General features: G+C 35.1%; 1 protein-coding gene across 1 annotated transcript; it reads right to left on the bottom strand.

Moving 5' to 3' along the window:
• Positions 1–1,634: 1,634 nt before the first annotated feature.
• LOC126976879 (solute carrier family 46 member 3-like) lies at positions 1,635–27,631 on the bottom strand. Its single transcript, XM_050825509.1, has 5 exons — positions 27,495–27,631; positions 16,288–16,465; positions 14,005–14,383; positions 8,229–8,469; positions 1,635–3,688 (listed from the first exon to the last, which is right to left on the bottom strand). Exons 2-5 carry the CDS (start codon positions 16,462–16,464, stop codon positions 3,610–3,612), a joined length of 876 nt encoding a protein of 291 aa, XP_050681466.1. The 5' UTR covers position 16,465; positions 27,495–27,631; the 3' UTR covers positions 1,635–3,609.

The following is a 27,631-nucleotide window of genomic DNA, read 5'->3' as shown; positions in this document are numbered from 1 at the left end:
GTGTTGCCACCGCTAATATAGTTAGCAGGTGCGCTGATATTTTGTGTCGAAAATGGCTCTATTGTAAATCACAACCTCTGTTGTAAAACTCAACAGCGGAATATCTGAGTGATCGGATAGTCGGCGCTACATTATAATTATAGCAATATCAAACAACCCAGTACTATCTACTGTAAATAATAATTATTGTAGTTGCTTCTCTTACAGGGACTGTGTTCCCGACCGCGACTTGCTGATTTAAATGACATTAAAGAGTCGCACGAAGGAATTAAATTGAGAATACCTTTTTTACATACTATATTTGAGCAATTTTTATTTTAAATATACATATAATAATACTAAATTTATCAGCAAAAGAAATTGTTATTTCAAGAGGCTCTATTTTTTAACCATTTGTCTGTAGGTTGGTCAAGAACATTACATCACACACAGATTAATAATATTTTAACCACCATGAGACCACGTTTATGATATAATAATATTGTCAAATTTTTTTAAAAATAATAATAAAGTATTAAGTTCAAAATACATAAATAAAGTGTGAAGAGATTTTGAAATTAGTGAAAATTACGTTGTAAATATATAGTACATAATATTTCGTTATAATTCAATTCATGATACCACAGGTCAAGCTAATTAAAACGCGTTAGCAACAACGATAATATTGAAATTTGTGTAAAAATAGCAATGACGCTCTAAACATATATCTATATGTACATATCATTCGCAGTCCGATAGCGGAACGGTCAAAGTGTACTTAAAGACAATGTAAGCACACACAGTGTCTGTAGCGGCGGAAGTGTTGTCTTCAATAAAAATCCAATAAGTATTGCTTCTTTAATTGTATATTACTTAATGACATTATTTATTATTAAGTGAACCGAACTAAATGAGTTACAGACCGCTACTGAATATAAAATAAAATTATAATTGATGGGAACACAGTGTGGACACGCATACATAAACAAATAGCTTCCTTAAGCATATTTGCATACGTGTGTCCCTACAGTGTCCGAACTGAATAAGTGTTTTACATTGCTGCGCAATGACCAAGACATTAAACAACTAAAGTAAATGCGGCAATGTATATATATATATATATATATAGCAGTTGAACATTATTTTGATGTAATTTGTTGAATGTTCCATCCTTTGGATTTGTTTTATACGACGTACCTGTTTGTATAGAACGTCATTGAAAAATAGTGATGATTTCATAAAATATAAGACATTCCAAGTGTAAATATCAACTTTAAGCACGCAGTGAGGTTTTATTCGGACCTATCGCACCAGTGGTGATGAGGTGATGGTCCCTGCACAAGATGTCGGCTAAGAGGGTACCGTAAACCAATAATTCGCCAGATTGTTTTGGTCTGAAGCTGACGAAATTACTATTGGGCTAATGAGACTTAACACCTTATGTCTCAAAGTGACGAGCGCAATTGAAATGCTACTGAATTGTGGGTTCAATTAAAAATCCTAAGCGGAACTTAATTGTAATGGGCAGGTTTACAATTTATATGGAGACGATGGCGCATATCTTTCCATCTAAAACAAGTCTAGTAGCTTAGTTATCAAGGTCTGGTAAAAGTACTCAAATACCAGTGTTGATAACTACATTAAAAACACAAAACAAAGAATATAAAAAATATTTATTTGCTGTCATATCCTTAGTCAATAAAAACATTTGAAAAGATATTATTTAAAAAGCACCACAAAATTGTGACTAAGTACATAATATTGTATTATCTTAAATAATTTACGTTAGTATAATATTATATTGCATATAAAAATCACATCATGATTATAATTCTTAATGATAATAAAATAATATTTCATCACATTTGTCATTGTTCGTTCAATTATCACCACTTAATCATTATTTATAATAATAATTTAATATTTATTGCAAACAATTGTAAGAATAAATCATTGAAATTTGATAATTCCGGAAAAACAATCCGAGTGAACAAATAAGTAAAATATAATAAAAGTAATATTCATTCACATAGAGCTCCTCCTTCGTCATTATCAATAATGTTGTTGTTATGCCTACTACTCGTCTAAGTCGAGTTGTAAAGTTTTTACCTGTTGTAGGAATATAATATTATATTTTTTACATGTACCTAGACATGTTATTACAACATAACTCCATTCAAAGCACAGAATACATTCATTTTGAAATTATAATGTATTTATTACCGACAACACACATTGGGAAAGGACAATATGTCCCCCAGGCTATTTTATAAAATAAATATTAATAGTAAGTTTTCGCGCCCGTTTTTCCAATCTATTGCATTTGTTTTTCCAATGACACAGATTCTAAATTTTAATAAATTGAAATTTCCAACATTGAATAAACATATTCGAACTTGAATGAATATTTATTAAGATTTATTTGAATCTTTTTACAACTGACTACTATAAGCATTGCACTCAAACTTATACCTAATTTAATTCTAATTTCCTTGGCAATATTTTGGCAAAACTTACAAAACTTTTTAATTAACAAAACAAACAACAATTCTCGACCGAATACAAGAACGATACACAAACAGCAATGTTTCAGCAATCTGTTCTGAGTTTTTAAAATACAAATTCAAATATTTTTATTCAAGATAGGATTTGAAATCACTAATGAACCTCAAAAACTACCTACCACCCATTCAAAATAGTGTGCCTCAGACATGAGAAGAACGGGCACAAGAAACTCAGCGGGCTTTTATTAATAAAAAGATGGATTACGATTTAATATCGTACAATTATAATTAATAATTAAAAAGTCTGAGTGTGTTCGCTTCATTTCCAGTCTGTGGTATCATTAAGAAAATAATTTAACCTTTACCACACAGCCGTATTTTAACAATTATTTTAAATTTCGTAACATATATTTGTTTTGTATATCTTCTGGGATTATGTTGTAAAAGCATATACATCGTAAAATAAAAGACAATTAACTTAATGGAGTAGTAAGCATAACAAGTTTATGTTTGTCTCTCGTGTTGTTTACGAGCACTCTTCTTAAGTAACACACTGTCCAAGCTAACATTCCATTTTTAAATTGTGAAGTTTATTCTTTTCTTATTTATTCATATAAAATATTGAAAAATTGTTAACGAAATTTATAAATTATTTATCACAGATCACATTGAGCATAAAAAATCCTTTTAGCTTAGACTAATTTTTAAAACTAATGTATTTAGAGCATGTTAAAGTAGCACTTATTGTCAATAATTATAAAAACATTTTTGCCTTATCAAAACTACTGGTGAGTGTGATTTTGTTTAAAGCGCAATCTATATAAATAACTATTATATATTAATTTGCAAAATAATTTAATTATAGCGTGCTATAAATTAACTCATTGCTAACATTGCTTTAAGTTCAGTGCATTAAAAGACTAATCCTAATGAAAAGATTATTATAATATAAAAAAGCATACCCATACACTGGTAACTAAAGATACAAAATATATTGGTAAAACTATTATATGTGTATAATAAAATGGTAAAATATTGTATAATATAATGTAAAAATGATGTACAATACAATTATTGTAAATATAATATATGTAGTATTACTTATTATTGTAAATAAAACCTTGGTCTATTCTTCTCCTTCTTGGTTCTCGTTCAAGCTGTCGTAAATGATGGACGGAGAGTTCCATCTAAAATATTGCACGAACCTGAAACAAATACATTTTTGTTTATGTCTCGAGTTGTCACCATACGGGATGGACAGACATACCAACATTTATGAACAAAGCGTCATTCGGACTGTTGTTAAGTGCTGTGACCACTTGAACAGCTCAAGCGCGGGTTCGAATCTTGATATTATATAAATTAAATTTGAATAATATAATAAGGACCTCTGGCTAAATGTAAGCCGTGTACAATTAGTGTTACACATATTTCCAGATATGTATGTTTTTATAAGTAACATATTATGTGACTAGTTCATAATATTATAATATCGACTTAAAGTTGACATTCAGAGCCCCTAAAAACATTGTCATAAGATTGTACTGAATTTCATTCAAGCTCTGGGGACTAAATTAATTTGTACTTGAAACACTATTATACAGCAAATGTTCATTGAAACCTGTATTATATTCTAAGCGAAAAAAAAAATGAAATCTGTAATTGGACTAATGTTTCGAATACAAACCTGTACTATTAACTTGTTATTAATACTATTCTCAATAAATACATGTGGATTGTTTATATTTCATGGAAAAAGTGACAAATGTAAATCTGTCTCAGGTATCAATTTACATGTAGGTACATTGTCAACTTTCAACTCTCAATGTCTTTCAATTTTAATAATAATTATTTCAGTTACAAAATCTATCTAATATAAAATCTAAAGTGTGATAGCGTTATTTTAAACATTTTTGCAATCCATTGACATTGGACTATGAGCAATACTACTTAAAAGCTATTTCGATATTATAATGAACATTATAATAGACAAAAATGATAGTTTTTAATGTAGTTATGTTATTATAAATTCGTTTTGAACTTTACGATATGAGATAAGATAACATTTATTATGTAAGCGCTAGTTTGACTGTCACACTGACGGCTCCGTTCTACTGCCACTTCTAGTGCGATATTCACATTAATGGTCAAGAAAAGGTAGTGCAAGGTAGTGTAGTAGTTAGAACAAAACGTTATACATAAACTAGAAAATAATATTTGCTCCGTGAGGACTTCTATATAATTTTATCTTTATGTGTCCTGTAGAAGGCGATGCTCGAGCTACGAGGTCGCGTATGTCATTGACCTTCCACTTACTTTATATTATATACTAGGTGAATAGCACGCGAGATGCGCCTTACACTTAAAATATTGGGATTATAACATTTTCATTATTAACACAGGATCGTAGATTAAAGCAGCCTAGCTAAACTCTTTAAGAAAATGCGATTCACTCGATTGTATGAAACGTGCAGTCATTGACATATGACGGCTATAAAATTAATTAATTGAAAATTAATATTGGAAAAACCTTTAGTAAAATTTATGATTTGAACAATATGAATATCGAAAACGAGGTTCTCGAGGGTGCAGAGAACGAATTTTGGAACATTTTTTAAATCCAGTGTCTATATGTGCCAATAAAGTGTCACGAAAATGTGGGATGTTTTTATCCAAAATTGATTGAGACCGATTGAGATAGAGTGAGAAAGGGCGAACGTAGCATGAAGCACATGGCACCTCTAGTAAGTAGAACAACTTCGCTACTAGCGTTGTATCGAGTAAGTAAAACATCTTCCCTCCTAGCGTTGTATCGTGCAGGTTCAGCGCGCGGCCGCGAAAAAGTAGAACATTTTCTCTACTAGCGGTGTATCGTGCAGGTTTAACTCGTGGCCGCGAGTAATATCTAATAAATTCTAATATTGACCTAAAACATTTGGTTTAGAGAACAGAATAGGATAATTAATATAAACGAGATTTAAAAATTAGTTTTCCAAAGAACTTTCACTTCTGACATGTGTACATTGTTTACTACGCCGACCATTTTTTTATATATGAGAGGGACCAAACGGGAAATAGTGTTAATTTTTTTTTTATGGAATAGGAGGACAAACGAGCATACGGGTCACCTGGTGTTAAGTGATCACCGCCTCCCACATTCTCTTGCAACACCAGAGGAATCATAGGAGCGTTACCGGCTTTTAAGGAATGTGTACACGCTTTTTTTGAAGGTACCCATGTCGCATCGTCCAGGAAAAACGGCACAAGGAAGCTCATTCCCAGCTTTGTAGTACGAGGAAGAAAGCTCCTTGAAACCCGCAATGTGGAGGACCGCCACACATCCAGATGGTGGGGATGATACCCTAACTTTTGGCGTGTCGTGCGAAGGTGGAATTCGGTGGTAGGAATGAGGTGAAACTGCTCTTCGGAACACTAGCGGTAATAAATGCGGTAGAACACACACAATAAAGCGACGTCTCTACGCAACGCCAAGTGATCCAGCCGTCCACAGAGCACTGGCTCATTGAGGAGAAGTGATGAAGCAACGCACATGGACATCCGCATCACCAGCGGACAAGAGTTCATTGGGAGTATGCTTTAATATTGAATGTCCCTAAGTATCGGTTAGGAAAATCTGCAGACGGTAATTAATACCACAAGGTGGCTGTGCGAGGCAACAAGTTTCAAGCAAAATGAGGGGTCGACGTGCAAGCGGTGGAATAAAGCCTTTCGATACTGGAGACTTACTACTTTAGATGTATGGTATAAACCTAATAATTATTTCAATGTCAATAATTATAGCTTTAATAAAATATGATAACAGAGGGCATTGCACTCATTACAGTTCGTACTCACAGATCAACTTATCAGTGTTAAAAAGTGTGACTACACAATTAATAACAGACAATCATAATCTTTTTATTATTAACTATTCACATTTTTGTTAATTTTGTGTTGTAATTTTTCAAATACGTCGTTAATTTGCTTACATACACATTGAACCTCATATCTTTCTTTCCCTAATTTTTGGATAATAATAATAATAAAAGTTAACCCTAAGTCTTCAAAACAAACAAAATTTCAATGATGGACGCGTACTTCGAGAAAAACCGGGTTAAAAATGCCCAAAGACCTATTTGTATGCGCGAAAGAGATTCGCACACACACGGCACACCTATCGTACAGTTGTGTTTGTCTATTGGCTAACTACCACTTTGTACTTTGCAATTAATGCTATCAGATAGTATAAAGGATAGAATGTCTTGATTCCGAGGGACTTTCACTTATAAACCGGCTACCATTATCCGTGCAGGCCGCTTTACGATAACCATAAACAAATTACAGAAACAGGCGCTGCGCTGGCTGGTTGCAATGCAAAATATGCTCCGAGATGCCGTCTTTCACGCTTGCAAAACTATAAGTTATTCGCATGATGGAAATCCACCATATTTGTATATAATTACGCACCACAAAACATTCTGCAGCTTTTAATCTATTCAGTTCTACATGTGGAATTGCAAAATATGTAACGTCAAACCAGGTAGGTTTGCCACACATGTGACAGGGACTCGCAAAAGAAGGGTCCCGTACCAATTTAAAAGAGATAACAAAATGAAGGTCGTTTTAAATATTTATGAAAAGAAAATATAATATTCTTTAAAACACAAGAAAATTTTCAAGGCGTGACGTCACCTCTCCCCACTTGCAGCCGACAGTCCCCTATATATGCGGTAGGAACAGTTGGTGACCATCGCTCGCGACATTACGCGGGCTCGATCGCACTGCAGCAGGATACCACCGGACATGACACCATGGACCACCTAGTGCCCCGCCTGTAGTTGCAGGCGGCGTTCATGCAACTGAAAGGGGCCATCGCCCCGAACTGTTACCCCGAGGCCCGTAAGGACCTACGCGGAAGACCCAGGTGTGTGGTGACCATTTGTCGTCGGACTGTGAACATCTCACGGAAACTCTGCCCCTTTTCGTATTGATTGTTTGTAGCGAGTAATTATTTAAATATTGTTGACAGTGACAGCTGGACAAGGTGAAGACGTCTATAAAAGGCGACGTCTCCCTATCGTCGAAACATTTTCGCTGCAACCGTTGACTAGTTAGGACGTTACTCTGCTCGATTTCTGTTCGAATATTAGTCATTGTGTTGTTTGAAATTTATTCTTAGATTTTCATTTAAAAGCTAATTATATCGATGTTAGATACAGTCCGCTAACACACGAACGGACAGACAGACAAGACATACTAAAAGTATTTCCGCAATTCGGTTGGGTAACCCTAAAAATTATGATAATTGTGAAACGTAATTATGAAATATGTGCAATATGTGAATATACGCAAATCTTGGTATCTTATTTTACAACGAAATTATTTTCTTGAATTAAACTCATTATTCCTTAAAAGACATAAAAGTCATTTATTTTCTCATAATTCATCCCTTTAGAATTCTATTTGATGTCATTTCTAACATTATCATTTAATAAAAATTCAAATAAATCATTATTCTTTATGAATTAGAAACTTTAAATTTATTTATTTTTGTTTTGCTAATACCTATATTGTGAAACTTAAGGCACATTTCGGCATGCAGGCAACACTAATTTGCCGCAGAGCGTCTACTGAGTACAATAACATGTGCTTGACATTGTAAATAGAACGGATACAAGAAGCACTTACGCTCGATATCCTTAGAGCGACAGCGATCGTCAAACTATGTAGTCATAACATACTCACCCGAGGAATATCGCACACAGTCCAGTAATCCCGCAGCTCAATATGTAGATGGCTCCAGGGAATGAGGATATCGTGTACGCGTACAGCGAGTTGTAGAGAGCTGGCGATACGAGCGGCGACACACCTTCTATGGCACACATCAGGGCGAATACTTTAGCTATGTCCTGAGGCGGCAGGATCTTTGTCAACATCGATCTAATCAACGGAGACGACAACCCTCTGAACACAGCTATTCCTGCCCCTGAAATTATTTAAATGTTATTAATGTTGGTCAACAGACAGAGCAACAGTGGCTTGCGGCTATGAAGGAGCGTCGTCCCCTCCCGCACAGCCTGCGGTCGTACCGATTCGTTCAATTACAAATCGGTGCTCGTATTTAAACGTGTCATGGACACGAAATCAGTTGCACGTATTAAGTGATCTAATGCCGCCACATGACTTAGCTGTTTAGCGAAATTTATCATCAAATTAGTACTTTTTTAGATAAAGAATGCTTACCACCTGTGATGTAATTGGCTATGCGTGAACAATACATGTATAGCAAGTTTTTGTGGCAACATTTGCATATTTTTAGCGACTAGACAGTGAGAAAGAACAGAAGAAAAGAGTGTCAACTCTTTTCTTCTGTTCTCTCGATGATAAATACAAATAATGAGTCACCATAATTTGTATATTTATCACACATAATAATAATAATAAAAGTGCGACCATACATATACTCAGAGGCAGGGTTGTAAATAGCGAACATATAAAACTCTCAGTCATTATTTCTCAAATCACTGAGTGCGACTGAAACCTACAAATACCTTGGTATATCAGAAAGTCTTGGATTTTTTGATAGGGACATTAAACAGCTGGTGATGGTACGTTTCTTTAAGCGACTAACTAAAGTTTTACAGAGCCTCCTATCTGGTGGAAACAAGGTACGTGCTTTCAACAGCTGGGTAATGCCCCCTATTATTATACACTTTCGGCATACTAAAGTGGACTCAGACCGAGCTTGACGCCCTAGATAGAAAGGTCCATAAACTACTGACGAAATAGCGGATGCACCATCCACGCTCATCTTTGATGAGATTATACATCCCATGGAAATATGGAAGCCGCGGGTTTCTAAGTGCCAAAAACCTGCATAATCGTTAGCTGTATTATCTCAGGGAATATTTCCTACGTAAAGAATCAGCAGTGCATCAAGAAATTGTGGTAGTAGACAATGGACTTACTCGGCTCTCTTTATCCAAAGAGAATTGGCGAGAACCGGTGATACTCAGTACTCAAGATCACTTGAATGTATGGAGGGGAAAAGAGCTTCATGGACGGTTTTACCGGGCTCTCTACGGACCTGATGTAGACACGATTTTGTCTGTGACCTGGCTACGATTTGGTGACCTCTTTGGGGAAACTGAAGGATTTGCCTGTGCAATTGCTGATGAAGTTATCAAGACGAATAACTACCGGAAATACATCTTGAAGGATGGCACAGTAGCCATATGTCGATCGTGCCATCATCCTATTGAGTCTATCAGACATATTATTTCCGGCTTTTCTCGTCTTGCCAATGGAGAGTATTTGCACAGACACAACCAAGTAGCCAGGATTATCCATCAGCAACTTGCTCTTCGATACAATCTTGTGCATTTTGTATGTCCGTCATAAGTCCCGTATTATAAGTATACTCCGGAGCCAGTTCTGGAAAACAGCCGCGCCTAGCTCTACTGGGACCGATCTATCATCACGGACAGAACTATCATTGCTAATAAGCCTGATATTGTGTTGGTAGATCTTTGATATCACCATTCCGTGTGATGATAAAATTGAGAAAGCTGAAATAGACAAATTGTCGAAGTACCTAGATCTAGCACACGAGGTTACTGACATGTGAGATGTTGATTCAACAATAATTGTCCCAATAGTCGTTTCCGTAAACAGTCTTATAGTAAAGAGCCTCGACCATCATCTGAAGAGGCTCTCGCTTAATAACTGGATGAAGAGTCAGTTACAAAAAGCAGCTGTTTTGGGAACGGCATGCATCGTGCGGAAGTTCCTCAGTCTGTCGCCCAAACCACCGACGGAATTGTCGTGAACCAACGCCGGCGGGACTCTATTTTTTATATTTATATTTGTAATATTGTTTTTTGTTATAAATATGTTATATGTATATATAAATGTAGAAAATTAGAGGAAATTATAATAAAGAGAAAATAATAATAATAAAATGGTAAAACGTTATATGTAAATATATAAAACTAATATTATACAGGAGTGTGAGTTACTATTATAATACTAGTTTGTTACGCTCTCACGATTTAACTATTGAACCGATCACCGAGTACTGTGTACACACACTGTACGAGATGCAGATATAGATACCTCAGTTCCAAACAGTAACGACTTCAAAAGATATCAACTCGAGTTGTTACTGTTTGAAACGAAAACATTCTAGACTTATGAAGAAATATTGGAAGTGAAACTAAACTGCATTCACTTATCGACATGTTTCTTTGTAGTTATGGTGGGTTGTCGTTTAAGGAATAATTTCTCTTACTTGTCTCAATCTTACTTGAATTTAAGACTTGTTGTTACACATATGAGGATATACATATACATTATATCCTTATATAACGCGGACGAAGTTGTGGACAAAAGGTACTAATAGATAATAATTAGCAATAGGTAACATCCGACGTAATATCATTAATAATAATAATATTGACACACTTTCACACAAATTATCTTGCCCCAAACTAGGCATAGCCTGTACTATGGGCACAAGACAACGATATATTTAATACTACTTAAACATACATAAATACATATAAACATCCATGACTCGGAAACAAACATTCATATTCATGAAAATGATTGCACCTACCGGGATTCGAACCCGGACCTCTAGCTTAGTAGTCACTAACCGTTCAGCTATATGGGTTGTCAATCAATGAGAATATAATAGTCTGTAACCATTTCATTACTAAACTAGTCAACCGATTTTGATAAAATGTATAATAATGATAGCATAGTCTGAGATAACGGTAAGGCTTTGAGTTTTCTAGAAAACAAGATCATAAATATGAATGAATTGCTTTAGAATACGGCTCTTGTGAATACAAAAACTAGATTCGACACTTCTTATGTTATCTTATACTCCAAATGTAAGACTTCCTCGTAGAATGGAAATGGAAACTAAAAAGACCGATTAACACAGTTGTCTTCCCCTAGTTACGAATTAATACGAGTAAATACAATACTAAATTCACGAATTATTGGAAGGCTCCTTTGCAGAGGATGCCGGCTAGATTATGGGTATCACAACGGCGCCTATTCCTGCCGTGAAGCAGTAATGTGTAAATGTTATTATGTCAGCGCCGTAGGTAATGAAATTACTGGGCAAATGAGACTTAACATCTTACGTCTCAAGGTGACGAGCGTAATTGTAGTGCCGCTCAGAATTTAGGGGTTTTTCAAGAATCCTGAGCGGCAGTGCATTGTAATGCATAGGGCGTATCAATTACCATCAGCTGAACGCACGACGATCGTCTCGTCATAAAAAAAACATTAATAAAACGTATTTTATTAAAAGTTCTCATTACTTATTACTGTTAACGCATTACTTTAACAAACAATATTTATAGCAGGGTTCAATATACAGTTAATTACTTTTATATAAGGTAGATAGATTGTAATATTTAAGCTAAAGACCTTAAATAACAAGTTATTATCTGAGTACACAGCCATCTGTTTCAATCCCATGCTATAATAATATAAATAAATGTATTACAACAGCACTCGAGGTGAACAGCAAATCATTGCAATTCCAGTTGTAATTATATACCTGGGCTCACATCGAGACCTAAACCGGTTCCACATAAGGTTCAGATTACTATCTGGATTTGAAAAGTCATATACCAACATTATTTCGTCACAAACATCTAAGGTAGTAGCCGACGGTTAACAGAAATACTTATTCAAGGTTTGGAAAAACACGCGATTGATGCAAATGTGAAAAATATTAATTGAAAAAAATTGAATAATATTGTACTTAGCATAAACGTAAACAACTTCCCTGGTAATTATAATACAGAAAAAGAAAACAATACAACAACGCGCCTGTTTTTTTTAACTTATTATAGAAAGCGACCACTTGTAAAAACTCCCTTTTTATAAGAATGTACATAGTATGATTTAATAATTATATATATATTCACTTTAAGTTACATTTTCAATATGAATAATATAAACTTTTAAGAGGTATTATTTATTCAGACTATATTCCACAAATTTGTGTTGCCGTTTTAGCTGCGAGGTTGAGTATTATCATGACACTCTCGGCTCCCTTATATCGCTCGCCTGTGGCTCTCGTGCTCAATACCGTCTCGAGCGTAATTACCAATACTTACACACTAGTTTCATATTATAAATATAAATTCAAATACATCGCCAGGCATGTGCAAGATAAGGTACATGCAATGATGGTGTTGATTATTCTATTGAGTAGTGGACTGTATGTTTCGCAGCACTAGATCTTAATATGACATGGTTATGTTGCCGTGCTAAAATAAAAGAATTCAACTCGTGGCTTGCTAGATATATAAATAATTCCACGCAGGCTAATGCACCCTGTTCCCTGACCCCGCGTGGCCCCCGCGTGGCCATGGTTTATTCCATCTTTAGTATGTGGCTTGTTATTGTACTGTATTTTTGCCATAAAATCATTACTCCTATATTAATTGCAAGAAACTTATATTATGTTTAATATATGGAAGTGAGTGACAGGTCCATTAGATAAATGACGTTTTTGCCTCGCACAACCACTTTTTGGAATCAACTGCCGGATGCTGCCGAACCGATATGTCTTAACTACCTTCAAGTCTACAGCATACTCTCATTCTCCATTTAAAAGGATGACCATGGGCGCTTGGTATCTTTATTTTTAAAGTGGGCCAGGCCTGTTTGCCCCCTCGAATATAAAAAGCCTCCTAATGTCAAGCGGACTTATATACCTATTACAGTAGGTAAACTGTAAAAAATTATAAATCGACTTCGTAGCCCGAATACGATGCTATGCAGCCGTCGCTAAGATAACACAAGTCAGTTGGTACACTACTAGTTACAACATCAGTATGTGACTGTACAGCGGCGGACGGCGGCCGGACGAACTTGTTCCCGTTTCAAAGTACTTTGGACTGGAATGGACAAAGGACTTTGAAACGTTACTTATTGTTACTGCTGCTACTGGGTTGTTGTCGGACTTCCTATGACGGCATGTGGATACAACATTTAGTAGAACTATTTTTGATTCTGTTTCACTGAAAGCCAATTGCATGAATAAATCACATTTTTTGTTGCTTGTTTCGTGTAAACTGTTGTTAAATTTGGAAATGATACATTCGGAATGTCAGTTTGAAAGTTTTGATCGGATTAATTTAGAATTAAGATGATGTAAATTTATATTTCTCTTGTAACTCCACTAAGAATGTGAATATAATATAATGTTATATCGACTGAGAAAATGGTCTTTATTTTTTATAATTCACTTCTGTGTGGGATGTGGGTGCAACTCTTACATTTGCTAAATTGCCAATAACTAAAGCAATTAGATATATTTTACATCCTTAATCCTCACACAATATACTACTTCTAGGACTCGGACAATTATGGATATGTGGTAGTTTTACGGCAAAATTACTTTTTCTCTTCCAGAGTTATTGCAATTTTAAAGAACTTTACGAAACAACGTAATAATTACCCGTAACAAAAAATATATTTTAATACTTACCTAAATACAAATGCCACGACATAACTGCGAAAGCCTTTATAAGGTGTTCCGAAGTAGCTGACAAGAATGCGACAATCGAAAACGCCAAATCCGTAACGTGGAACAATCTCTGCACCACGACAACACCGAAGAATGCACCAACAAAGTTCACAGTTGTGTGAACGGCTGAGTACAAGGTGTACTGCTTGATAGCCCAGTTCAACTTGTGTCTGGTGTACAAGTATTCCAAGCTCATTACTCCATACAGTATGAATACGGAGAGACTGTTTGCGACTGTCAGGAGTAGTATTTGAGCTCGTCCGTGGTTAGGGCGCTCTTTAAAACATTCTGTTATCATTTCCTTAATAAGTGATATGTTGAGAACTGATTTGAGTCCACCCTGAAACAAGGAAAAGGTGTTCGTGTGATGCGGATATTTTTTCCACCTTTCCAAATGGCTTGGCCGATTTGCAAACAAATTTCTGAACTTATAGTGTCATCGCGATGGTTCTCAGCTATATCGGCTAGTCAATTGTTAATTCTTGATAAGGCTCTTAAAATATGAGTGATGCCTCATTCGGTTCGGAATGACGCGTAGAAAAATGTGTCGAAAGTATGTATTTGCACATAAAAAATTGAGATTGTTATTAACAAATTGATATGAAAAAAGATAGATATTTTTCGTAAATAATTCAAAAACGATTAATATTTAAGGAATTTTCAAAAACGACCCTTAAAGCCGAGTAAATTTCCGATTCCCGAATATTTAATTCAACGCCAAAAATAAGAGGAAACAATTATTTAATGCGGTACACCGTCTTTTAGCGGTAGTGCACAGCGTAGAGGCAGCGGATGAGTTTTTGAATTTGTTGACTAGCCTAATAATTAGAATAGATAGATGACAAAATTCAATTTGAATCCCTATGGACGATTAAGCGGTTCATTAATTAAAATTAAAGAAAAAAATTAAAGAAGTAGAAAAATAGTGGACAGAAAACTAGAAAACCGGAAATCCCGAGCGGCACCGCGATTGGGCTCGTTAAGATGTTAAGTCTCAGTAGACAAATAAATGCTGCGCTTTGAGTAATGCTTGGCGGTAGATGGTAAAAATAAAGGCGCGCGCTGTTGAGGTTAATACAGCCACCATCTTGTGTAAAGGTGCTCCTCACTCCCACTGTTAATGTATATTAACTAACTAGTTGAGAAAGAAGAGAACCAGAACATCGACCCATTGAAAAGCAAAAAATAGAGCAGGATTTCGGTATTTTTCGGTAACCACAGAATAAGCTTCTGCACGCCAAGTTTTAGAATAGTATAATTTACACCAACTTAATAACTATATTACAAGTAGATTACAGCAAAAAATATTACAGGCACTAATAATAAGCAAGGTATTATGCACAAATTAAGACATTCATTATAAATAGAAAACAACGGCGAAGTGTTTGGCGTAGGAAAAGATGTTAAAAAACAGACCACTAATTGCCAAAGCTATTCTCAGCGGTTTGCAAGCAATACAGAAATCTGGGTATATTGTAACAAGATCAGCAAGTTTTTGTCAAAGCCAGGAAGAAAATACTGTACAACTGCACTGGCTGTTTACAATACGCATCAAACTTGCAGGTCTAGAATACAATGCATGTGAACATCAAGTTGCGAGATGGATCGAAGTGTTTCACTTAACGACCTCCGTATCTTTGAAGCTGACCCGACTATGGCTAAAGAACTGCAAGCACTGCTTGAAGCATTTAAGCGAGGTGATGAAGGCTAGGTACCTATAAGCAGGTATTAGAAGGTCGCAGGACTTAGGCGAGTTGAAAAAGACAACAAAGATATTGTCCTGATCATAGACTGAAGAGCTCTGACGAAGGAAATTGTGGAGTAACGTGTCAGACACGAATCCGATGTCCAAGGCATACTGGGACCATTGAGAGAGAGAGAGCCTTATTTTGAAAGACGGCGTCCCGTATAGAAAATGTGAGTCGCCCACGAAAAACAACAATCATTACACAGTTTTCCAATGAGCAAGGTAACCTCGTTGCCTGTACAACGTGTGCTTCTGGCGGACACCTGGGCGTAAAGAAAACTCTTGTAAAGATCCAAGAACGTTTTTACTTAAAGTGTTGCGGTGAAGATGTTAGATAAAAAAGATGTTTTGTTTTTTATACCACCTAGGTCTTTTAGAAGTGAACCTGTTTCTAGAATACGTAGTACGAAATCTCCATACAAATAACGAATTTGATAGTGAGTCTAAAAGGGAGAATCTATGAAAATTCAAGTATTGAATAAATCAGTAATATTTACCTTAACAGCACCTCTTAGAGACTCCTCTAGAACGACGTTTGTAAATACATATGCAATTACATATAACGATGACGTAATCAATAGGAGGTATACATTCCCGACAGCTCTTAGCAGATATGAGCTAGCCACTGAGCCAATGACGCTACCAACCGAAACCGACGCTTCCACTATGGTCATCCTGAAAGAAACATCTGATGAGTCGCTCTTCGACAATAAACATTCATAGTTTCTCTTTTATCATAAGCCACGAAAGAAAAGAATTAAAAAGTCTGACTCGCGCACCGAGTTACTTACAACGGAAATGACAATAATATTATTATTATGAGTCGTTTTGTTACGACTCAAATTTTGACATTGACTCTTATGGATATATGATGCTGCTCAACATCATGTGGATCGTGTGATCAAATTGAAATTCAAATATTTTTTTTCAAAATAGGATGTGACATCACTTATTAAAAGTCAAAAACTACCACCCATTCCAAAATGAATGCCTCAGACCTGAGAAGAACGGGAGCAACAAACACAGCGGGCCTTTTTTTTCATCGAATAAATATGTTTACAAAGTAATATTGAACAATTAAACTTATTATTTAATAGCCTGAGGGCGGTCGCTCCATTCCCAATCTGTATTATCATTAAGAAAGTCATATATGTTATATTCAAATTTCAAATTCAAATATTTTTATTCAAAATAGGATTTATAATCACTTATTGAACGTCAAAATCTACCACCCATTCAAAAGAGACTGCCTCAGACCTGAGAAGAATGGGCGCAAGAAACTCAGCGGGCTTTTTTTTTATATAAAATATGGATTACAATGTAATATCGTACAATAAACATTAATAATTAAAGAGCCTGAGGGTGTTCGCTTTAATCCCAGTATAGTAACCTTTCCCAATATAGTACCACACAAACGTTTTTTAAGAATTCTTTTGAATAACGACATACTTTTGCTTTGAACATTTTCTGGGATCTTGTTGTAAAAGCATATACATCGCCCCACAAAAGACTTACTAACTCGACTTAGCCGAGTAGTAGGCATTATAAGTTTGTCTGTTCCTGGTGTTAACATTATGGTTATGACAGATTCTAGTAAATTCACTTATGTGCCTATGAACATACATTACATTATCAAGAATATATTGAGAAGCAACAGTCGAGATGTTAATTTCTTTGAATTTTGCTCTCAATGATTCTTTAGGACCCTAGGTTATAAGCGCGAATAGCCCTCTTCTGCAGCACAAATACTGTATTAATATCTGCAGCGTTGCCCCATAGCAATATACCATAAGACATACATAGGCTGCTCTAAAAGTATCGGGAATGGAATATTTCCACTGTTCCTGTCATATTAAAATCTTTTTAATTGAAAACTCCTTGGTTTTAAAAATCGAATACCATTTATTTATTTAAAAAAAGATTCTCGGTCTTGTCAAACTTGTTTAGTCGTTGAGAACATGGAATTGGTTCGAGAAAATTCTAGAGCGATGATTTATTATGACATTCGAAGTGGTTTAACACAACAACAGTGTGTTGACCGGATGATTTCTGCATTTGGTGATGAAGCCCCATCAAAAATCACAATTTATCGCTGGTTTACTAAATTTGAAAGATCGACATGTGACATACCGCGAAATTCAGGCAACTTTAGACATTGGCATGAGTCAAATACAAATAATCTTGCATAAACAATTAGGTGTAAAAAAGTTGTTTTCCCGATGGATACCGCATTTGCTCTGTGAAGAGCAAAAAGCGGCTCGCGTTACTAGGTGCGTCAGAACTCTCGAAAGATTCCACGCAGGATCCTCAAATGCTGTATACAACATCGTAACAGGTAATGTTTCCTGGATATACGCGTACGAACCCGAAACAAAAAACCATTTACGAGTTTGGGTGTTCGAAAATGAGTTAAAGCCAACAAAAATTGTTCATTGACGGAGTGTTGCAAAAAAAATGGTGGTCACGTTTGTCTGCAAAACCGCCGATGTTGCGACTATTCCTCTTGAGGGACAAATAACGGTTAGACTGCAACCGCCGCATCATCCTCCATCACGACAATGAGAGTTCACACACAGCGCACAGAACAAAAGAGTTTTTAGAGCAAGAAAACATAGAATTATTAGACTATCCACCGTACAGCCCCGACCTAAGCCCTAATAATTTCTATACTTTCCCTAAAACAAAGAATAAATTGCGTGGTCAGAGATTTTCATCACCTGAAGAAGCTGTGGACGCCTACAAAACGGCCATTTTGGAGACCCCAATTTCCGAATGGAATGGTTGCTTCAATGATTGGTTCTATAGTTTGGAAAAATGTGTCAAATTTCGCGGAGAATACTTCGAAAAGCAATAAATACATTTTTAAATAGTAATGTTGTGTCACTTCCTTGATTGCCGAGATTTTCAGTGCCGCCCTTGTAATACTATGGAAATAACTAAAGTATACGAGTTGCGCCGTATATATGTCAGTTAATTGTCTAATCTTTTTAACCGCGTACGCAGAACTAAGTCTGTTCGCCAATCCTTCAATATGGGGCCCCATTGTAATTTGGAATCTAGAGTTATGCCAAGAAATATAGCAGATTCCAGCGGTTCAATCATCTCTCCGTTTAACAAAACACTTGCATCTACATTTAATAGGTTATTAGCGCTATACCAGTACACGATGTCAGATAGAATATTGTTCACTTCGCCATACATAGCTTGGTTTCTTTTCACTTTGAAAATCAGTGAATTGTTGTCCGCAAACAATACTACCTTATGTTTTTTTCTCTATAAGATTAGGAAGATCATTTATATAGATAAGGAAGAGGAACGGTCCAAGAATAGACCCTTGTGGTACCCCCATACTGAGAGGAGTCCCAGGAGACCTCCTACCATTCACGTCGACCCTCTGAATTCTATTGTTTAGATATGAAGTCAGAAGATCGAGCGCAGTTCCTTTCATGCCATAGTTGTATAGCTTCCTGACCAGCGTTGAATGTTGAACACAATCAAAAGCCTTAGATAAATCACAGAAGATTCCAAGTGCATTCTGCAATACCTCCCAGGCATCAAAAATATTCTTGATTAGCTCAACAGCATCCGTTGTTGAACGTCCCCTAGTAAAGCCAAATTGTTTCAAATGACTTAACTTATGAGAGTTAAAGAAGTAAGCATTTGGCTTAAAATTATTTTTCAAAAATTTTACTAAGGGTCGGCAATACCGAAACAGGACGATAGTTATCGGGTCAGAAGAGCATCCCGACTTAAATATTGGTGTAATTTTACTATGTTTCACCATGTCAGGAAACACGCCACGATTAATACAATTATTAAAGACTAATGCAAGATATGGTGCTATGACATCAATTATTGAACTTATTATTTTAACAGAAATGCCCCATATATCAGCAGATTTTTTCATGTCGAGAGACTTAAAAGTTTTAATTATTTCTCCAGGGCTAACAAAACTAAAATTGAAAGTTTGTTGACATTCTCTAACATCGCTCTGCCACTTATCGAGACATAAACCTTAAAAATTAAAGTATCATAGAAAAGTTATTTAACCATTTCCTACAAATATATGTATACTTATAGGCAAATCAAGAAAATCTCTAGCTACCACATACCGAAAACCTAACCTAAAAGTAGGTTAATTCACACTCCAACACAGTCATTCTAAAACAAATAACAATGCTAGTTTTTTTTGTGCTTGTTCTGTGTTAACTTGCTACTCGACAAGTTTCATTGTTTGAGTTCAATTCGAATTAAATAGCCTACAAGTTGTGACTAGCCCGAAAAGTGTTTATGATTCATGTAGGTACATGAAAACGAACCTCATCGGCGCTTAATATTAAAGCGGCCAAGTTAAATTAAAGAGTCAAAGGCGGGCAACACTTCTACTGTTAAATAGTCGTAAAACTTAATACATTAAATTTACCGCGCCAAATGTCAAAAATGTACATGCGAATATTTTTTTAAACGGAGAGGTGATAAAACCAGTTGAATCTGCTACATTTCTTGGCATTACTCTTGATTCCAAATTGCAATGGGGCCCCCATATTGAAGAATTAGCGAATAGCCTTAATTCTGCTGTTAAAAAAATTTGACAATTAACTGACATAGATACGGCGCGACTAGTATACTTTAGTTATTTCCATAGTATTATGTCCTATGGTATATTGCTATGGGGCAACAACATTTGTTACGAAATTTAAGAGTTGTTAAAAACGTTTGTGTGGGAAAGGTTATTGTAAAATAAATGATTTTCTTAATGATACCAAAGACTGGGAATTAAGCGGACACCCTCAGGCTCTTTAATTATAAATGTTTATTGTACGATATAACATTGCAGCATTTTTTTGTTAATATAAAAAAATCCCGCTGAGATTCTTGCGCCCGTTCTTCTCAGGTCTGCGGCAGTCTATTTTAAATGGGAACTTTTGACGTTCAATAAGTACGTTGATGTTCAAAATAGGATTCCAAATAATACTATTTTGAATAAAAATATTTGAATTTGGATTCCTCTTCTTCTTCTTGTGCCTCTCCACTACTGGAGGTTGGCAGTCAGCTCAGCAAATTTTTCGCGTGTTTGCGCCAAGCGAAATAGTTTTTCTAAGCTGGCAATAATAAAGTTACGTAACCAGGACGTTTTTCCTTTTCCTTCTGAATTCTGTGATTCATCTGGTAGGAGAATGGCTGGCATTGATTACGTAACATCTGAGGACCTGTAGGTTCGATCGTTAATCCACCACTCTTCTAAATAGTAAAGCGCTGATCATTGCTTAGATCACTGATAGCTCTTTATAGCAATACCACTTAACATTGTAATTCGTAAATGTTATATTTTTAGTCATTATTATTTCTTGTAGTATTTTTACATAGTTACATTACTACGGAAACTGACTTCGGATTAAGACTAAAGTTTAATAAACAACGAGACTGGCCTGGGTACGCCGATATCCGCGTAGTTTTGTTGCCACCTTTTAATGCTACACCGGCCACGACATATTTGGGTATAGTTAAAGCCAACAAAACGAAAAGACGTGTGGCACTCGGGGACTGCCGCGGTAAAGCTATAGCATAGCATTTTTTATCAACTTATGCAATTATAATTATTTATTTATTTTATTTATGCAGTATTTTTTTTCCTTTGTATTTTTTTTCTTTAATATTAATTCGAGATACACTCTTTGAGCGTGGTGACCGATAAGAAAACAATTTTTTTTCTTTTATTAAATAAATGAGAAGTTAATATTGTTCAAAATATTTTTATTATCTTACAATACATGTAGGTTATTTAGGAATATTTATCATTGAAACTATAGGTTTATTGTAACTGAAATAAGAAACATAAGTTTCAGACTTGATATCTTCTAAATATCTGGAAAATACCGCGTCAATGGTTGTCCCATATTTTGTTGTGGATTCTTGTGGATCATTATTCATTTTCAAATTCAATATTTTCGAATGAAAAGTTGTCAACCGCTCTGATTTTTTATCAGCGAAGTTGATGTTGAAATCGCCGGCCAAAATAAGTGGAAATTTATTACCATTTGTACCAAGTATTTTCGACCCTTCTTCAGTGTACTCCAGTAAAGTGCGATGAATAAAATGCTCTACCTCTTCCAATTTTGGATTCGGAGAAATGTAAATAATAATAAAAATTAAAAAAACGGGATATAAAGAAATAAAGAACCTGGGACCTTCTGCACAAAAAGCATACGTGATAACCGCTGTTCCACGGCAACTGTAATGACCGTGGCAAAATATATATATACATTTAGTAAGTGGGGTGTTAGGTTATTTTCGTTACGGAATTTCTGGATTTGGTCTCCACGCTCAAGGCCGGCGATAGAAGCTATGCAATAGCTTAAAAAGTTGTTCCTATAATTGTATTATTGACATAATAAATAATTTATTATGATGTAAAAGACATAATATACACACGAACGAGTAAAAAATAAGGACTCTGTGTCACCTTACATAATCGTCTGTGACAGATCAGTTTGCGTCGCATCAAAATATTTAAAAAATGCCGTCGTGCGTTGTGAAAAAGTGTAAAAACAATAATATAAAATTATTTGTGGATATATGATTATTTAAGGGAGATAAAATTGTGTAACACGTACACCCCGTAACCGCACACACACACTAACATAAAGGTGCTTCACTTGCTAATATCACGGTGTGGAGTCCTTCTTTTTTTACTAGTCTGTGAATATACATACACATATTATAACTAGCCAATAAGTAGTGACAGTATACAATTAATTTAAAATATTACAAACTTATTAAAAAATCATAGTAAAAATATTATATTTAAAAATATAACATAAAATAATAATAATAATGAAATGACATATTATGGAACCAGCAGGAATGACTGTTCCGGTGTTATATACAAAAAGCCACCAAAATATCTGTAGCTCTCACACATGTACTTGTATTGTATTGCTCTGTATGTTTATGTCAACAAAATTGTTAATAATAAATTCATTCACCTTAAGGAACGATTTTCTGTAGATGTTATGTCACTCACATAACAAAAAGCTCCTGTAAATAATGCAGTGAAACCACCAGCTAAAGATGTTGGTATCACGGTGAGGACGAACCACCAAGGCCCCAAACTGTCCATCATGCTGTATAGCACAACCAACCCACCACTTACAGACATTCCTAGACAATTACATTACATCAATAATTATAACTCTTAATAAAAATATATTAATAATAATTATATTATGCAAATTGAAGTAATGTTCAAATTGTAAGTAGAGGTATTTAGTGTGTAATCCTTAATATATTGTAGATGAACATTCTTTTTTGTTATTTGGTTAAATTCTCATGACCGGCTTTGTCTAGGGTTTGTTCCGATTTCCCGGGAATTCCCGGGACGAGAATTCCCGGGAAATCGGTCGGTCTCGTACCCGGGAAATTCAGCTCGAGAAAAGTCGAGACATCGAGAAGTTTAAATAAACATTTTTACGCTTAGCTTTCTTTGTAAATGCGAGGCGGCAGCGGCATCCTTTGACAGCACGGCTCGTGTCTGTCGGTATCCTTTGTTTTTGCCGACAAACGCAAGCGCGACGCGGCCCCAGTTGTATTTTGTTCATTCGTGTTTCAACTCCCGCCGTGTTCGGATCGGTCGGATCATAAACCCAGCATAGTGAGTGTATTTACTATTTAGTGACGCACGAGTAATAGAATCGCAGAACAAACAGGTAAGTATTGTTATTATTTATTCAAATAGTTCAAGTGTTTGTTTTGTTTTGTAAGTACTTTTGTATTACCAAATTATATTTTTGATTAAAATGAATAGGTATGTTAAAGAAATAAAACTTTTGTTTTTAATCAAATAAGAGAATTGTTAGTGCATAAATATTTACCGATTTCATTAATTGCATTTGTATTGCAGATGTTGTAATAATCCCACAAAAGCCTAAAGTTCTAAACTAAACACATAATATTAAGACGTTGTTTTATGGCAATTTATCTACTACAAATAACACAAAACGTATCCAACCAATCCTACCAAACGTAGTATACAAAAGGACACAGCTATTTTTTCATCATCATCATCAGCCTAACCTAACCACATCAACCCCCTGCTGGGCATAGGCCTCCCCACTGTTGCGTCAGCTATTTTGTAGGTACTAAACTAAAATTCTTACTAATTCTTGAACTGTTTGTTATAGATTTTACAACTAATGAACCAAAATGGAAAATTCCAAAGTTTGGAAATATTTCAAGAAAAATAAGGACGCCTCAAATGCGCAATGTCTAAAATGTCCTAAAACCATAGCCTGTAAAGGATCAAACACAAGCGGACTAGTGAGGCATTTAGCTCATGTACACAAAATTGATGTAAGATCCACCGAGGTTCAAATGGACACAGAAGAAGCATCTACCAGTTCGTCTAGTTCCGGGGTGACGGCACCAAAAAAATTAAGAAGTGATTTTGAAAGTATGCACGTACAGCAAACACGGAAATTTGACGTTCAACCCAGAAAATCGTTAGGTGAAATTTTAGCTAAACTTTCAGCCCAAGATGGTTTTACTATAAGAGGCATTACTAAAAGTGAATTTATCCGTGAATCACTTGCTGCCAAGGGGTATAAACTTCCAAAGACCCAAACCGAAGTTATGAACCTAATATTGAAGTTTTATGATGAAAAGGAGAAAGAGATGATAAAAGAGCTTTCTCAGCTTTGCACATCAGGAAACCGGCTAAGTGTGACAATTGACGAGTGGACGAGCATACGAAACAGACGATATTTTAGCGTCTGTGTTCATACAGCAGAGGCAAAAGTTTACAATTTGGGGCTAGTTTACATACCCGGAAAATGCGGTGCCGCAGAGGTTAGAGAAATAGTAGCGGAGCGTTTGAAATACTTTGGGGTAAACTTCGAGCATTATGTCTTGGCCGTAACAAGCGACGGGCCAAATGTTATGAAAAAATTTGGCAGAGAGAGCCCCTGTGAGATGGTCCTCTGTGTAAACCATGCCATCCATTTGGCTATTCTTGATACCTTTTGCAAAAAAAAAACAGTAACTACAGTTGCAAGAAGAAACACACCTGTTAGCGACGATGAACACAGCAGCTCTGATGAAGCCAGCACTGATAACGATGACGAAGAATCTGATGATGAATCTATATTGCAGCCTATTGACGACATAAACAAAGTGCTAAATGAGACCCGTTCGATCATAAGATTTTTCAGAAAGAGTCCCCTTAGAAATATCACACTACAAAAACATGTGAAGACTGAATTCGGGGCCGAACTAGTCTTATTACAGGATGTCAGAACTAGGTGGAATTCAATGCTAACAATGATTGAGCGTTTCTTGAAGTTAAAAAATTACATTAAAAAAGCCTTGATTGATTTAGATAGCTCATTTAAATGGAAGGAGGAAAATATTCCTATACTACAAAAATTGCGGTTGATATTGACGCCAACTAAACTTGCAGTTGAAGCATTGAGCAGACAAGATGCCAATTTACTAACTGCAGAGGCTATAACAGATGTGTTGCTAAAACAATTAGAAAGTATCGACGACCCTTTGGCTCTTCAGTTAGTAGAATCTCTTAAAATGAAAATATCAGATCATCGGAATACACCTTTAATATCGCTGCTACGCTACCTAAACAGCCCCGATAATTTTATTCTCAAGAGTGCTTATTTTACCGATAATAGCAAGACATTTTTAATTGGATACGCTGAAGACTTATTCAATCGTCTATACCCCACTGTTCCCACTACTACAGAACCTTCGACAGGAAATAATTCAGAAGTTGTCGAAGCAGGCGTAAGCGAATCAGAAACTGAACAAGACAGCTTTGCAGCTCAATTAGAGAGAGCAATAAAAGGTGTTTCGAGAAATGGTGAATCAACTAATGCTGTGGTGCTTTCCAAATCAATTATAAAAAAAGAGTTTTTTCTATTTGAAAAAACAGGCAAGAGGACCCCTAATCTGGAAACACTATACAAAGCATTAATTTCAGTCAAGCCGACTTCAACAGAAAATGAAAGGGTATTTTCCATATCGGGAAATGTGGTCAGTAAGATTAGGAGCCGGCTGTCTGATAAATCTATTAATGCTTTGGTTTATCTTAAGGCATATTTCATAAGAATTAATAAGCAGGCTTAAAGACAGTTATATTTTTCGTATTAATAGTAGATAGATATCTCTTATTTAATTACATTAAAACTGCCAAAAATTGTGATACCATACCACCCACATAGTGAGATTAGTGAGTGATCTTTAGTTATGATGAGAAAAATTATGATTGTTTTTAGTTAAGAATTAAGATGTTTGTTTTAAGCTGATTGTTAACAGAGATTTTGTTTTTTATTAAAGATTAGTGAGATTAGTTATAATAAGAAGAAGTATGATTGTTTTTAGTTAAGATGTTTGTTTTAAGCTGATTGTTAACAGAGATTTTGTTTTTTATTAAAGATTAGTGAGATTAGTTATAATAAGAAGAAGTATGATTGTTTTTAGTTAAGATGTTTGTTTTAAGCTGATTGTTAACAGAGATTTTGTTTTTTATTAAAGATTAGTGAGATTAGTTATAATAAGAAGAAGTATGATTGTTTTTAGTTAAGATGTTTGTTTTAAGCTGATTGTTAACAGAGATTTTGTTTTTTATTAAAGATTAGTGAGATTAGTTATAATAAGAAGAAGTATGATTGTTTTTAGTTAGCAATTTTGTTTTGAGTTGATTTTTTATTGAGAACTTGTTTTTTTTGTTAAAAATTATGTTGATTTTTTTCATGTAAAATAAACACAGTTAAATTAAAGACTCTTTTTATTAATTAAACAAAAATTTAGACGTATTTTATTTTTTCTCGACAACCCGAGAAGACCCGAGAAATCAGGCTCGAGAAGTCTCGACACCCGAGAACTAAAAAACCTCGAGAAATCGGAAACCCTAGCTTTGTCACATTGACTTAAATGTCTCTGCATGTGGTGGTGCTGTGGGGCGGGTTGTTTCCTTCCATAAAATATGGCTGAGAGGGGCGATGGCTGGTCTGAGTGTGAAGGGGCTACTTGTGATGACTGGATGATGCTGGACCTGCTCCAACAGATACTCAGCTTCTTGTTTTTAAAATTAAAGTTATTAAATTTTTTATAACTGCTAATAAAATGCTCCCATTATTATTTATGGCGTGGGTACTCAATAACTCTTGTGTTTTTACTAAGTAATTTACGTACATTTACTTACTTTTGTAGTGCGGTTTTTTTTACTTATTCATGTAAGGCATTAAGTATTTGATGTTTGAGTATTTTTGTAGCATCACTTTACAAATATTGTAATTTAAATGATATGGAAAACAAAGAACCTGTATATTTTAATTAAAAAAAGTATCAATGAGTTTCTTGCGAATTCTTCTCAATAAAACTCAACATTTTCCAAAGAGGTGGTAAATGCTCCTTGACCTACATGAATAAAATGATTTTGATTTGATTTATTGCAGGAGAAAGTGGGTGGTGGTGATCATTTATCATCAGGTTACCAATTCCTCTATTTTATCCTCTTCCATAAAAAACATAAAAATAAAATATAAATTAATAAGACAATTATCATAAAAGTAATAGAAACAAAAAATATGAAATAAACCAACTATGATAATAATAAATATTTACTTATATAAGCCAAATTTTATAGAAGTAGTAGAATAAGAAATAAAGACACATAAACATAAAAGAATCATACCAAACAACGGCCAAACGACAAGAGGCTTCCGACCATGGGAATCTGACCACACACCAAGAAACAATGATAAAACAGCCGGTGCTAATGATTCCAATATTGTTTTGACCATTGATACAAATGCAGCATACTTCTGTACT

This window comes from Leptidea sinapis, chromosome 42, assembly GCF_905404315.1.
Source record: "Leptidea sinapis chromosome 42, ilLepSina1.1, whole genome shotgun sequence".
NCBI lineage: Eukaryota > Metazoa > Arthropoda > Insecta > Lepidoptera > Pieridae > Leptidea > Leptidea sinapis.
The sequence above is the reverse complement of the archived record's forward strand: the minus strand, read 5'-3'. Positions and strand labels throughout refer to the sequence as shown.

Excerpts from the sequence above, each read along its gene's own strand:
- LOC126976879 (XM_050825509.1), bottom strand. The coding sequence starts at position 16,464 with ATGACCATAGTGGAAGCGTCGGTTTCGGTTGGTAGCGTCATTGGCTCA. Across the intron at positions 14,384-16,287 it reads CTCTAAGAGGTGCTGTTAAG|GGTGGACTCAAATCAGTTCT; the intron begins GTAAATATTACT and ends TCCTTGTTTCAG. Across the intron at positions 3,689-8,228 it reads CTGTGTGCGATATTCCTCGG|GTTCGTGCAATATTTTAGAT; the intron begins GTGAGTATGTTA and ends TATTTGTTTCAG.